Here is a 16302-nt window from a genome sequence, read left to right as displayed (position 1 = left end):
TCTCTCTCTCTCTCTCTCTCTCCCGATAGGTCCTCCATGGGCTCCTAGCGTGAGCCAGTCCAGCCTCCTCCCCCACTCCTACGCCCTCCCCCAGCTTTCCTTCAGTCACAGCGTTACGGTCCAGTCGCCCATCATCGGAGTGACCCCCTCCATCCAGACACCCATGCCCCCCCACCACCCCTTGATGACAGCTCACTTCCAGCTGCCCCCCCACTCCTCCCAGCAGGCCCCCTCCATGGTGCTCAGTATGCCCAACCAGCCCCCCTACCCCTCGGCCCAGCACCCCGTGGCGCCCTCGCCCCACACGGCCCCCACCAACCAGGTGGTCCACCCTAACCCCCATAGCGTGATGGGCAACGGCCACCTGACCCACCACCCGAGTCACCCCCTTATCCAGCCCCCGGCGCTGCCCTTGACCAATGGGCAGTCCGTGCCGCAGGCCCAGCCCACTGCGTCGGCCAATCGGGACGGCCGTAACGGGCTGCAGATGCTGCGCACGGTCGGGATGGGGAAGTACGAGTTCACGGACCCGGGACACCCCAAAGGTAAGAGAGGCCGGCAGGGCCCAGGCCGTCTTTCTGTCAGGGGGGACAGAACCAGGGCTCAAAGTTACCCCCTGGGGATTAGTAATGTTGATCTTACCTTATCTTCTAGTCAGCCAGAAAACATAGGGTCAGATGTACTAACATGTTAGCGCCCGTTTTTGGCGTTTTTTTGTCGCAACGTACGCCTGACAACATGGCATGGTATGTACGAACAGACCGCACGCACATGGCTCAAACCGCATCCTGCCTGGCGCAGAAGCACAGAATGGCAAGTCGCGCTCATGCATATGCATTCCTGCCAGGGTCGAGGGAAAGGAGGGTGGAACGTGCACAAAATGGGGGGGATATAATATGCGCAAGGAGAGACGGATTAGTATTCCATTGTATACATTCAAACTGCAGATTAAAGCTCACGTTTGCTATGCGGTGAAATTTCTCCGCTTTTGAAAAGCAGGTGTAATCCAGTCGCGCATAACCCACCAGCCTACACATAACCATATCCCCTGTTAATTATGAACTTATCGTTTTATGAACTGCATGCATGCGGGAGCATAATTATTCAATATTTTGGATAATCCCATATTTATGCAACACTGATATGTATGAGGTTGCATACTAACCAAATTGGTCTCAGATAGATTTGATATGTTCCAATGAATTAAGGCCTGAAATTATTCAAATGCAGTAAATTAATTATGATTATAACGTGGATTCAAACTGGAGCATTCACAATGCAGACATTCACTGATTACAATTGGCGTCATTCAGGACTACAAGGTTTTGTAAACAATTGGCTTCAGACGTGAAGAGATGCCAGGGACAGCCTACAATGATCAGTACATTTGCAAATAAGATACCGATGCGATCAACGCGTTAAACCATCAACAGCAAATACGACCTTCCTAAAGACAGCCTACCACATCAGTCCATCATCATTTAAATCAAACAGAGGTTCACAGGGGTAGCCTAATTATGGACAAAGCAAGACTGCGTACTGCAGGTCACAACAGTATATCTTTCCCACGCACATTACTGTTTGAGGGCGGTGAAATGCGCAGGCTTTGTACCTCCAAGGCAAACTGAAGATGCCCAGCGTGTGCTTTCTGTGGACTGCCTAAGGCGCTGTTACATCGCGCTCGCAAACGTTCTGTACGTACATCTGCCCCATAGTGTATCCGGGTCACACACTTTTAAATGGAGTCTATTTCATCCCGAGTCCAAACTCTAAAGCTTCTCAGATCTTTCACTGCAACTCAACAACACAAAGCGATTAGATACAGTATCAAGCAATGTGGCATGCCCGTGTTAAAAATATGAACTTGACTTACAATTGCCACTATGTAAGATATTTCACGACCTGTAGTGAACTCAGTATAGGACCTGTGGCCCATGTGTGGCTGAACGAAGGAGGCTCTGGCCTGTATACTGTAGCAGCATATGATGCTAGCAGCCATAAAACACCCTCAACACATCGACCAGGAGGCTGTTAAAACTCCACCACATCTCTTCCAAGCAGCCCCAAGGTCGATGGCTTCTCTCGCGCCAACAGTCACTTTAAGCTTTCTTTAAGCTTGGTGACTCTCGTTGTTTTTGTCAAGCTAGCGTGCAACAAGGTTTAGCCTGAGTCCATAAGCTGTAAATTGCTGTTTGGTAACCTTGGATTGGTTTGTGATGTAAGCCCAGAAACAGATGTTTACTATTCCCAGATATATATATTCACATTCAATTAAGCTTTTAATTCAGGTTTAGATTGGCTTTTTTCCCCTGACTTTTTTTTTTTATCAGATCAATAAAATGTGTGTAAATGAGATTCCAGATTGATGTAAAAAGCAATTGTTGCAGAAGCTACCTGAGACACCATTTAAACCAGACAGTAGGGGGAATTGGAAACGCAGACAGTCAGACTGTGTGTGCACTTAGGTCGAGCAGCCTACCGGTCAGGCTCAGTTACATCCCCTGCCACCCTGTGTGCTAGGTTTGTCTTAGTGTATTAGAAACGGTAGCATCACACGGTTGTGCACCGTCTCTAGCTTGCTAGCCGCAGCTTTGTCACGGCTGCTCATTCCCTCGGAAACAGAGGGCAGCTGGTGTTCCCATAGTCCCGCGGGTGTAGCCATACCGACGGGGGGTAAACATTCTGCTTGCGTGAACGGAGAACTCTGCATTGAGAGAGTCACTGGACAGGCCCGTAGCCAGCCTTTTGGGGTGGGGGGGGTTCGTTTTATTCCCAAAAGTGGACCATATCGTTTCGATTTGTTGACAGGGGGGGGGTTGCGGACAGGTTATTTTGATTGTGGGACGATTTGTTGACGGGGGGGGGGGGGGGGGGGACCTTTTGTCTTGAATTGCACCTTTGGTCGTGAGGGGGGGGTTTGTTCGATCCACCCGATCCCCCCCCCCTGGCTACTGGCCTTCTAGACGGTATGATCTAGAGCTAGCCTCACCTTGTGAAATATTCAGCAGCGGGAGTATTATGTGTATGTCTCAAAAGCAATCTGTTGCCCGCCGTGCCTTTGTGCGAAGGCCACGGGAAATAATGAGCGCTAATACCACCGCACTCTATCAGCTGTCAGAGCTTTGTGCGGAGGGAAACCATGTTCCTGCCTGCCTCCAGATCTGCTGTAGGTAATTATTAAGGGGCTATTTCTCATCTGTACTGACAACCCTTTAACGTATGCCTTGAAATATTGAATTTTTCCTTTTGATACGTGAACCGTTATTCTCGTAGTAAGGTCATAGAAATGAGGAAAGAGTGACCTTCCCCCATCACAGCAGAGTGGAAAGTGACCTTTCTGATAAGAGCACTTAACCTCTCATCTGTACAACCCCCTTTCTCTTTCTCTCTCCCTCTCTTTCTGCCCTCCTCTCTCTTTTTCTCACTCACTTCGTTCTCTCTCCTCTCTCTCTCTCTTTCTTCTACTCATTCAATAGGGGTAAGTTAGACCTACTTACACAACACTGACAAGGTAGCCCCAGACAGTGTTGACAAACGTTAGCTAGCTTGACTGACAGCTAACCCAAGGTTCTATAGATTGATGAGGCAGTAGTCTCAACGCCAGACCCATGAGAGGTCTTTCGCTGATGCACTATTTAAGCTACACTAACTACGTTACTGCATGCTGCAGATCTCTCTATGGGTCTGACTGGGACACGTCATGCAAAAATCTGGTGTTCAAATTCTGGCAATTCCTTGCTAGTGCAGGAATCCTGGCGACGCCAATCAATAACAACTTTCACGATCAGGCACTCCCACCCATAGATATGCCCCGCCCATCTAAACTGAGCTCTTTCAATTTTGACCCGTCGATACGCCCTCAGAACACCAGCTTGGGCGGCGAAGTGGCACAGAGTCTATTATGTTGTATGCGGAGAGCAGCAAGTCAATGTTAGATTTGAGTCTGGAGAGAGACTAATGAGGCAGTAAAAGGCAGCCCCCAGCCCTGGTCCAGTGTCAGCTACTCAACCCTCTAATGGTTGAGGTTAGGATTGGAGGGATGGCTAATCTGATCCCAGACCTGTGGTTAGGGACTACTTTTACCTGAATGATGAAAGGCTAAGGGAGGCACGCAGGCTCGTTGCTCTGGCACACACACACACACACACACACACACACACACACACACACACACACACACACACACACTCGCACGCACACACACACACACACATACAGACATGCACAAACATTAACCACGCACATGCACACACCCGGTGGACACACAGACAGTCATACACACACACACACACACACACATACACACACACACACACACCACTGACTTTAACTGACACAGGATGTCCTTGATTTTGAGCTCTGTGGCTCAGAGACTATAAAATCACTATGAGCTCATTCATGTTTTATCCCACAGCCTGGCATGGAGATCATGGTTTCATAAAACGCTTTTGAATTCCAATGTTGAGAGACTGTATTACAGCAGTAACAGGATTTGTCATCCAACTACACGAAGAAATGGGTTACACAGTTGTCAGTTCTTAATTTTTTCAGTGAATATAGTTTAAATATACTGTTCCATATTTCGGGGATTTGTCAGTGACCACTGAGGATACTGCTGATGTGTAGAGGAGGCACTGATGCAGGCTTGGAAGGCCTTGCTCATGCTGGAACTGACACGAGGTCTTCCTCCCTAATTCCTGTGAGAGTTTGCAGGCTCTTCCTGTGTGTGTGTGTGTGTGTGTGTGTGTGTGTGTGTGTGTGTGTGTGTGTGTGTGTGTGTGTGCGTGTGTGTGTGTGTGTGTGTGCGCATGGGTGTGTGTGTGTGTATGTGTGCGCGTGGGTGTGTGAATCTGGATGTGCTGTGTGTGTGTGTGTGTGTGTGTGTGTAGGTGCGCGTGGGTGTGTGAATCTGGATGTGCTGTGTGTGTGTGTGTGTGTGTGTGCGTGTGTGTGTGTGTGTGTGTGTGTGTGTGTGGGTGCGCGTGGGTGTGTGAATCTGGATGTGCTGTGTGTGTGTGTGTGTGTGTGTGTGTGTGTGTGTGTGGGTGCGCGTGGGTGTGTGAATCTGGATGTGCTGTGCGTGTGTGTGTGTGTGTGTGTGTGTGTGTGTAGGTGCGCGTGGGTGTGTGAATCTGGATGTGCTGTGTGTGTGTGTGTGTGTGCGTGTGTGTGTTTGTGTGTGTGTGTGCGTGTGGGTGTGTGAATCTGGATGTGCTGTGTGTGAGTGTGTGTGTGTGTGTGTGTGTGTGTGTGTGTGTGTGTGGGTGCGCGTGGGTGTGTGAATCTGGATGTGCTGTGTGTGTGTGTGTGTGTGTGTGTGTGTGTGTCTGTCTGTCTGAGCCTCACAGCCTCGAACACGGGACACCCAGCGCTAACAGAAACCACACACTACGTTTGATTTGCGCTTTGGCTTCAAAGGGTGCGATTCATCTCCAGCCTGCATCGGCGACGACATCAACAAGCGTGTGTGTGTGTGTGTGTGTGTGTGTGTGTGAGAGAGAGAGAGAGGATTCATACAGAGCAGCTTCATGGCAGCCCCCCCCTCCATCCCTCTCCTTGTTGGCCTGCCTGCACCCAGGCTTTGATCCAGCAGGCTGAGGCCCACGGAGGCCCTCCTCTCTGCTCAGCCAGGCGTCGTGTGACTCGTCTGTCTGGAGGATGTGTCAGATCAACACCCGGCCTCCCCCGAGTCTCCATCTCCGTCCCTGGCTGTGCGTCTCTCGCAGACATCCTGGAAGCTTAGCTTGCTCACTTGGCATGCCCGCCTATCTGATTGTACCGCATTTGTACCGTAGAGAAGAGGGGAAAAAAAGGAACTCACACACACACACACACACACAGGTTTGGTTTCACAGCTCTCAGATTTGCACCACTGCGGTATATATCCAATGATGGGGACGGCGAATTGTGCAGAGCGGGGGGGGAAATAGACAGGTTTTTGGAGAGAGGTGGAGAGCGCGATCGTGTGTGAGCGTCGGTGTGTGTGTGAGCGTAGACATTCAAAATGCACGGGTAAACACGCTGATGACTGTGAGACCTCCCCTCAGCAGGGAGAGCCCTCTGATGGATTGCAGCCTATTACTTGAACTGCAGCTCACCGGTTAGAAAGCGCGATCAATACCAGGAGCATGAGAAACGCTTCCTCCGGTCCGCGGCTCGTCCCCTCCTAACCCCGGGAAAAAAATACTTTATTGTTTTTTAACAGCTCGCCCTCCTGACGGCGTGGAAGAGTGAATAACTGAGAGACAGTGAGCCCCGGGATACGCAGATAACATGGAGCATGTTTGTTGTGTGGTCAAAATAAAACGAAATCCCTTTTGTGGAGCAGTCTTCACTTCACTTCTGAGGCGTTGTTTCGGACACGGCGTTCCGGCCGAGTCCTGACGCTGGTCACCTGCTGCGCTCGCGAGCGTGAGTCTCACAGGCCGCCGCCCCGGCTCCTCCTCTCATGTCGAGAAGCATTTTAATGATTCTGTCTGCTTCAGTGGCCTTAACCGCATCTGGTCTCCGCATACGTACAGACACACACACACACACACACACACACACACACAGGCATGAACAGAACATACACACACACACACAGAGGTATGAACACACACACACACACACACACAGAGGCATGAACAGTACACGCACACACACACACACACACACACACACAGAGGGATGAACAGTACACACACACACACACACTCTCACACACAGGCATAAACAGTATACACACACACACACTCACACACAGGCATGAACATTACACAACACACACACACACACACACACACACACACACAGGCATGAACAGTATATACACACACACAAACACACACACACACACACACACACACACCACCTCACCCCTTCCCGGAAGGTCATCTTCCAGTCAGCTCACATCAGCCGTCATCTTGGGACCGGTGAGCTCTGGAGCTGGTATAGCGAATGCAATTAAGATGCCTGGCCAAGTTAAGACCATGGTTTTACTATGGTACACTGAAGGGCAGGCGGACCCACCTCCAGCATGGGTTATTTCTCCTCTCCTCTCTCGATTTCATCAACATTAGCGTCATCATTACTCAAACTTTACCCTTATAATATATTCATATCATGCTAATTATATGTACATATTTACATTGGGTGGATTGTGTTGACTTGGAATGCTGTTGACTTGAATATTGATTATTTCATTAGGCTTTGTTCATTATCTGTCGTTTGTCATTGGTAACTGAGCCAATTTGATGTTACAGACCATGAGAGAGTCCGTGTTTGCAGGCCAATCTTGTGTAAATCTTGATAAAGGAGGCCTTCTTCTCATCTCTTCTGAGAGGCTTGTGTGGGGATTCTGTTTTAATGGAGTAACTCAAGTCAAATGGGCGCAATAATGGTGTGATATATGTGCAAATATTTTCCTTTCAAATGACTTCATGCCTACAGCATATTAACAGATTTCTCATTCAGTCCTCCTATGAGGTAAGAACAATGTCAGTCCAAAGAGCCAGTTATTATACACCCTTCTAAAGGATTGAAAAAGACAGCTATAGAGAACTACTGTAGCATAGCTAGTTTAGCTGGTTGATGAGTAAACATTCATTTAGTTACTCCACCACAGCAGTGATTCTGGCAAACAGTATGACATGCTGTCAAAAACTAGTTATTTAAACACTGCCTATCTGTGACTGCTTAACTAAAATCATTAATCATGCAAAGCAGATTCATTATACTTCCTGGCGCTCGCGGACTTAATGGATAGTGGAGAAATTGTGATGCAATACACATTGCAAAAATTACACATCCCTAGTTTATGATTAAAAACAGGGATATTCTACTCATGGCTTGGGTGGTGGGGTTTTGTACAGGCTGGCGTGAAATGAAATAACACGGAGCACATAATATAAAAACCACAGTGGTGTTTATGAGGGAGATTATCTTCAACTATCCACATCAGAGTGGAAGAGGATGGTAGGGAGTTAGTGTTTAGTTTTATGTCTTAAGGGCAAAGCACTTTTAATGAAGACATGCATGGTCCACTTCCACTCCTTTGTATCCAATAGGACTTCGATTAGATTAGATTAGATTAGATTAGATTAGATTAGATTAGATTAGATTAGATTAGATTAGATTAGATTAGATTAGATTAGATTAGATTAGATTAGGTACTTTATTGATCCCAGTGGGAAATGGTACTGTACAGTATCATCTCAACAGCAGTACACAAAGGAGCACACAATAATAAGAACTATCAAAAACACAATCTAAAATGGATTGTGAGAAATCAAAAATATAATTGAACAATTATAAAGAAATTGAAAAATTACACAAATCCCAAATATACAAGAGTGTAATGTAAATACACTATGTGCAAACATTCTTAGATTATGCAAGAACTGGCTATTCGTAATTCAAGCATGCATTGTCATAATTCAAGGATAAGCGGGTAAGGGTCATAACTCAAGTCCAGAGAGCCATTGTGTTCAGCCAACACTCCATTGAACTGATGGCAGAAGGGACCTCTAGAAGCGCTCCTTAGAACTGGCTGAAGGTACTCCTCTATCTGACCAGTGTCATGTTTTTTCAACTGGTGGGTCACAGTGTTAGAGGGGCGAGGCAGACACCTTCTCGTGGTTCCCCTCCCCCCCCCCGTCAGTAGCTGTGATTAACCACCGTAAGCGAAGCAAACTCTGCCACCACCCGGGCTGGTGTTTGGCTGCCATAGGCGGAGACCCAGAATTCTGCAGCTGAACTCTGAAGGGCTCACCCCAAGTAAAATCAACGTCATTGAGCACCTGGCCTGCACCACCAAGGCCCTCATCATCCTCCTCCAGGAGACCCACTGCGTAACAGCAGATAAGCTAGTTCTCCCAAATTTCACTCTAGCTGGGTCTACCCTAAGCAGGAAGCACGGCCTCGCTACGTACTTCCATCAAAGGTTGAACTGGACTCTCGTCGACCAATCCCCGACTGGCTCAGAGATTGAGTGGTTGTACGTGGACGTTGGCGACTTTAAAATCGTCAACGTCTACAAGCCTCCGCCCTCGCGAATCACACCAGCGTATCCTCCAGTCTTCCCTCACTCCTGCCTCTATGCTGCCGAATTCAATTGTCAGCACGAGGATTGGGGGTACAGCACCAATACATCCGACGGAGAAAACCTGGCTGCTTGGGCAGATAACAACAGCCTGGCCCTGTTGTACAATCCCAAGGGCACAGACAGCTTTGTCTCAGGTCGCTGGAAAACTGGGACGAATCCTGACCTGGCATTCACGAAGGTCGGCGTTGACATCCGGCTCCCTGACAGACGCGTGCTAGGAAAGTTCCCGCGGTCCAATCGGGATATATCGGACACCCAACGGAATGCATGGCCTGACGGTTGTGGATGACGAAACGGTGACAGGGCTCCTGGAGGTGTGCTCGGATATATAGCCTGGGTGATCCCTCAACCAGGCTGGGGGTGGTAAAAGGATAGCCCCTCAGCCCCAAGCCTGGGGGGGAGTGAAACATCAAAACCCAAACAAAGAACAACAGAGTTATTCTGAATGGATCGTGGAGTGTGTGGGGAAAAAAAGTGGAAAAAAGTATCTTTTAACACTAGAGAAGCCCATTCGTTTTGCTGTAGCCATGACAAGTTGTTATTCAATCAATGGTTTACTCCCTGCTTGTTGTGGGTGAGTGCATAGAGATTTACCTATTCATAATTCTTCCCACAATTTAAGTATGCACTTTCCTACAATCTTTATCATCGCCATCACACTACTGTTATCAGTCATAATTTGCATGAAATTCATTTCAAAGGCTTTACAGTTACACTGACAAGGGCATTCAGCTGTTCAATAGTGCATTGAAGGAAGAAAGCAGATACATTCACACTTGGGTACCACCGAGGGCAGATTTACATATTATCTTGCTACCATCACCCAGACTTTGAAACTCTTATCAGGAGTAAAGCACTTCCCCAACTATCTAATTAGCTTCCCCAAAAGCCTGTTAAATGAAAACAGCCCAATTAGTAGGCCTACTCAGAGAAAATACCATATTATGTGTACTGTATACACAACACAGTTATGCAGCTATGATTCATTTTATATAGAATTTTACCAGGTTCAGCAGTATGCAGTTGTGATGTTCATACTCATCAATTTATTACTCCGAATCAGCTTGTTATTGCTGAGTAATGTGCTCTGAATGCATATGCAATGTGCAATGTGATGAAATAGGCTATCTAGAGCAACCTTGCTGTGAGAATCCACACGGCACGCGCATAGTCATGGCATCGACCTGATCTCCTCATTTCGTATCGACGGGAGCCGTCTGGGGCGACCACGGGGCCCGCGCGTCCAGACACGCTTCCAGCAGCCTCCTGCCGACCCTTTAACTTTGCTTCTGATGGCCTCCAGTGAGACGTCCGCAGACTGCCTGAGGGAGGAGAGAGCGGCGTGGAACGCTCATCTCTCTCTCTCTTACTCTCATTAACGTCATTAACGTATTTTAAAGGAGAGGAGCCCGCACCATGAGCCCCCCATACATTATGTCCTCCCGCAGTTAATACAGAGGCGGGGGGATAGCTCATTAAGATTGATCATTCCTCGCCCACCGCCTCCATGCAGAAAGAGCCGCCGCCTTCATTAATCACCAGCCTTTCAAGATAACGCTGTGCGGCGGAGTCGGCCCGAGTTGCAGGACCTTGAGCCCGAGACGGCCCGGCTGCTCGCATAATCACAGACGCCCGGCGCCCTTTTCATCGCCCGCTCGGCACGTCGCCGCGCAGACAGAGCGGCAGCCAGCCGGCTCCCCCGCCACGCTAGAGAGAGAGAAGGGCCACTGTAACTGTACCTCCCTACATCTCTCTCCTCTCCCCCGCCATCCTCCGTTCCTCTGTCTCCTAACGCCTCCTCCAACACGCCTGTCGTCCTCGCTCTCTCTCTAACTCGCTCCTAATCGCTTCCCTCCACTCCTCGGCCTCCCCCCCCCCCTCCCTCCTGCCCCATACCTGCCACCTGCTTCCTCCTCTGAACCGCTGCTCTCCCCTCCTCCCCCGCTGCTCCTCTCTCCTTCTTCCTCTTGCCCCCCCCCCCCCGCGCTACATCCGTCCTCCCTCGAAAATGCCCTCCTCCTGCTGACTGCACACTCTCGTCCGTCCTCCTCCTCGTCTCCTCTCTCCCTCTCCCTCCTCTCCTCCTCTCCTCCCTGCCCTCTCTACTAATACGCTGAGGCCAGCGTTGTAAGTCAGTCTTTTAATGGCCTGTTTTCAGCCGGGAGCACCACCATTAGGTGAGTGACAGGGGAAATTTGAAAGAGGGGCAGATTAGAGGAGAGAGAGAGAGGGGGGGGGGGGGGGGACACAGGAAATTTGGCTTGAAATAGTATATATGCATATATGATATCAAAGTTTAGTGTTTAGTAAACATCCACAAAAGTCTGAGTGAAAAAAAAAGTTCAGATTATAAAACCTAGTTCATTTTGCTGTTTAAACCATTTTTCAAGACTGTGTAGGCGTGTCAGATCACGTTTTGATTGCACTAACGTTAAATAGCAAGTAACGTCAGCTGCTGGGTATAAATTATGGATTTCTTTAGAAACAGGTGAGGTTAACAAGCAACATATAACATATGGCTAGACTTTATCTATGGTTAGCAAGCAACTTGTCGATCTCTAGGTTTGGGGCATCAGGGAGAGGCTGAAGTGGAGGAACAGAGGGTACAGCTCCAGCTGCAGGATGTAGCCATTTTGCAAAACCCTTAGCTTTCTGGGAGAAATTAGTTTTGTCGCAGTTGCACCTGTGGGGGTGGGACAACTGACATGGAGTTTTAATTTAATGGTTTGCGGAATTAACTGTAATAAAGTCTCTTTGGACTTAATAAATGTATTGAAGGCACACTAAACCCTGAGCATGCAAGAGGTTTGACCTCAATTTGCTAGATATACAGAGCCTTACAGTATGTGTGCTTAATATTTCATGTGAAATCCATATCAGGCTTTCTCTCAGCAGTGATCAGAGGTGGTTAGATCAGAGATCATAGAGCTTTCACCTCTCCTGAGCCATCCCAGCCTGTCTGAGCATGGGTTTGACACACACACACACACACACACACATACACAGAAACACACACACATACACACACACACACACACAACCACACATACAGTACACACACGCATAACAAACACAGACACACTGTCTCTCTCTCACACACACACACACACTGTCTCTCTCTCTCTCTCTCTCTCTCTCTCTCACACACACACACAGACAGAAACACACACACATACACACACACGCACACACACACACAAACACACATACAGTACACACACGCATAACAAACACAGACACACTCTCTCTCTTACACACACACACACACACACACACACACACACACACACACACACACACACAGACAGACACATGTAGTAGGTGAACGGGAGTCATCAGCTTAAGTTCACCCAACATCAATCATGCTGTGTGGGCCTCTGACAGCTAGGCTGTGGTGACAGTTCAGATGTCTGGGAACCTCCGTCTCTGCAGACAGCACAGCACGGTCCAACCCATTCACAATTTCATTCCAGTCGATTTTGTTTCCATCAACTAATTTGAATTAGACTGAGGAATTATTTTTTAAATGAGGTTTAATGAAATCGATGAATTCACCTTCCATTTCACTTTCCATTTCACCTCAATCTGACCTTGACAGATTGGGCTGACCCCCAGCTGTAGGGACTAGCCCCTTCTGCCTCTTTGAAGTCACAGTCAGGTTTGTTTGTTGTTGCTGTGATTGATTGTGATTGGGGTGATTGAGGTAGGCCATGGGTGAGGGGATGATAGCTCCCCATGTAGTCGTCTCTCTCCAAGTCCTGGATTACACAAATGCGTTTTTGCTGAAAAAGACCCCCGTTTTATAATCACCTTTATTTATCACCTTTATTTAAACTCAAAGATCAACTGAGGTATGAGCCTCATTTACCAAATAAATTATACAAGACAAGCATCATCCTACAGTACATTTGTAGAAAACTAAAATTACAAACAAGATTCACATAAAACAAGTACATACAGAATTAATCATAAAGTAGTGATTTAAAGTGACTGAGGGGAACTAAAGAATCAAGTTGAAAAGTAATTTGAAGTGAGTTCCAGGCCTCAGGAGCATAAAATGAAAATGCAGTTTGTATTCTGATTCATTTGGAGTTAAGTACAAGTTTTAACCAGTTCGGTTCAAACTCTTGGGATGTCTAAAAGGAGCCAATCACAGGAGCGAGTTTAATGTGAGCCAGAGGTCTGGACAAGCATTGATATAATGTAAGATTGGAGTTTACCTAAAAGGGCCTTGTAGATGAAAATGTACATATGCTTGTCACGTCTTTGGTAAAGGGAGGACCATCCAACATTAGCATAAAGAGTACAGTGATGAGTGCTGTAGGGATCTCCAGTAATAAATCTGATGGCGGAGTGGTAAACAGCATCTAAAGCCTTAAGAGTAGAGGTAGAGGCTTGCCTATAGATCACATCACCATAGTCGAGCACAGAAAACGCAAAGCATAGCCTACCACTTGATTTTATCAATGGCCACGTCAATGAGATTGACGGCGCATTAATACTAATTGTTATGCGGTCGCAGCTGTGGGTTACGTGCTAGCCAATCAGAATCAAGTATCCAAACTCTCCTAGGCCTTCAAATCATAACCCACACAAGAGTAGACACTTCAAATAATATTATACACAATGGTATAGATCCGGTCCATTGTCTCTATTGGTCAGTTTGCATTCCAGCCATGGCGATAACCACAATATCCCCACGCTAAAATGGAATGTTCGCACATCTTTTAATATCAATCCACCTCTTATTAGTAGCCTATAGATCAATGTTTACAAACAGCAACAACAAGGCACTCTTCTGGGAAAATGTTAAAAAGTCTTTATACAGTACCGCTACACGTGGGTTGTAGGCTACCCAGCTCAGTCTTTTGTGTTCCCGACTAAATAGCACCCTCATCACACCTGTCTGAACTTCCCAGCACTCCTGCCCTTTTCTTTTTAATAATATTCTTTATTAAATAATCAAATTCAGTCCAAATGTTCAAATAAATAGTCCTTATTATCAATTTGTTTTAAGTCCTTCATTCTCTCACGGCATAGCTCCCATTATGACAAGACTTGAATATGACGACATGTAAGGATGGGTTTATGTCAGCAATCCTGACGCAGAGGTTTGTGCTTGTGAATAAATATAAGGGTGTGTGAATGTTTTTACGAATACGCCAACTGTTCCACATGTCGTTACTCTGTAACATCACCATCAAGAGATGAATAGGTCTACTATTTTTAACCCTTTCCGCTCTCCTCACTGCAGATAATGTACGGGCAAACATAATTTAGGATAGTTAACAGGATTACGAACAGAGATGTCTGTTTTTGCAAAAGAACCCCTCAAATATGTTGTACAATTCAATCGGGAAATATATTCTGAAATCGTATGTCATCATTTTAGGATGGCCCCGAACGTTCGAAGGTTTGTTCGTTTTATTGACAATCGAATCTCAACTCTGACATTCGAAGATTGTAATGTTCAGAATTTCGAAAATGTTTCAAATTCCATTCGAAAACGTAGCCAAAAACGCATTTGTGTAATCCAGGCCTAAAGCCCTGGTTGTACAGTACTTTCGCGAGGGTCTGCGTGAATCCCATTTTCTGTGACCACACGTACTAGTCCATGCGCCCTCTATGCAATGAGAGTACCAACTGCCACGTCTTCCATCGTCCACGTCTTCTACGACAATAGAAGAAGTGTGAACAGAACCACTACGTGTCCGTAGCTGTCCATGAACGCGTCTGTTTGGGAGTATAACCGCGGCTTACGAACCTCCCTCTCTCTGTCAGCCAGGAGAATAATGAGTGAAGAGAAGAACAATTAGAGCCCTCTGACAGTTCTGGAGAAGGCCAGTGAAGTCACATAGTTATTAAATCAGATGTGTATTACCAGCTCAGGGACAGTACAGGGCAGAGACAGGCAGAGCGAGAAGATATTAGCGGCACACACAAACACACACACACACACACACACACACACACACACACACACACACACACACACACACACACACAAACACTACGTGATACAGGGTCTCACATCACACTCAGGTTCTCGGGCGGGCGGGTGTTCTGCTGTACATTGAGTATGCAGGGGGAAATCCCTGGACTGGAAGAGTGCAGAAATATCTAACGTTCCTGCCCCCAGTTATGTGGGGGCAAATTGATTTGCGTGCAAAGTGGTGTCAAAGTAAATGGAAGTTAGGCTGGAAATGACTTGAATTCCAAAAGCCGTTGGTGTCAGAGGCCATTTTACGAGATGGGATTAATTGCCAGGAGTCAAATGTTGATGTGTTATATTGCTCATAAGCCATGAAATAGGCAGTAATGCATTATCTATGAAGCCAAGCGTTAACGCTACAGCAGATGCTGCCAGGCAGCCAGTCAATGTTGCTCTCTAATGAGTCTCTGTGTAATTAAAAGTGAGGGGAACTGACTTTCCTAAACAGCGGCAGATGTATGATCCACCCGAGCTCCCTAAATAGGCTTAAGTCTCCTACTGTACCTTAACTAAAGGGACGGGTGTCTCACCTCAGAACACTCTAATCTGACTGTGAGTAATTGGCCTGAAACTTTTCAGAAAACTTTTTACTGGTAAGTTGATAATGCACACATGTGCTCATACATACTAATGACAAGACCAGAGACATTAACATGACCGGGAACAGGCCCTCTTCCCCAGCTCATTATTCCACGGTTAGCAATGGGCCTAGTCATTAAATCGAATTAAAATGATAAGGACCTGCATTGCAATCTCCTTTGCAGGCTGCCGGCATTGTCTCTAAGCTTGACAGACGTTCTCCCCATAAGATTTTTCCCCTTATAAATGATATGTAGCAATACGCCCATAAAACTTTCAGCTAGATTTTTACCTCCTCAGGGTTGCCACTCTGAATGCATTAGCGACCATTACATGACCGGGTGATTGCACCGTGGTACGCTGTGAATTTAGCTATTCTCTTTTTCAAAATGCTACCATCAGAGGCTAACTGGCCCTTATAAAACCACTGTAGTTTAGTGACAGCTACACTAGACCAGCACGACCACTTCCAGCGGAGAAAATCTGAATCTTGACAGTCGAGTGACGTATAAAATATATAATTTCAATACATCAGAGAGCCAAGTGCCTCTATAAATCCATGTTTAAGCCCCTGGAGAGAGTTGCCCCGCCTGCGTTCACACCTGCTACAGGGATAGGAAGCCGACATTCATATTCAACCAGCAGG

At 47.0% G+C, this 16302-nt stretch overlaps 1 protein-coding gene across 1 annotated transcript in view; it reads left to right on the top strand.

The window, feature by feature from the left end:
- klhl29 (kelch like family member 29) overlaps positions 1–16302 on the top strand; it is a gene marked incomplete at its 3' end in the record, with an annotated part of 195139 nt that overhangs the window by 101691 nt on the left and 77146 nt on the right. Inside the window, 1 exon segment of the mRNA XM_084439232.1 lies at positions 30–545. Coding sequence (XP_084295358.1) covers positions 30–545 — 516 coding nt within the window.

The sequence above is a fragment of the Borostomias antarcticus genome, assembly GCF_949987555.1.
Source record: "Borostomias antarcticus genome assembly, chromosome: 6".
NCBI lineage: Eukaryota > Metazoa > Chordata > Actinopteri > Stomiiformes > Stomiidae > Borostomias > Borostomias antarcticus.
Note: the sequence above shows the minus strand (reverse complement) of the source record. Positions and strands in the feature narration are given on the sequence as shown.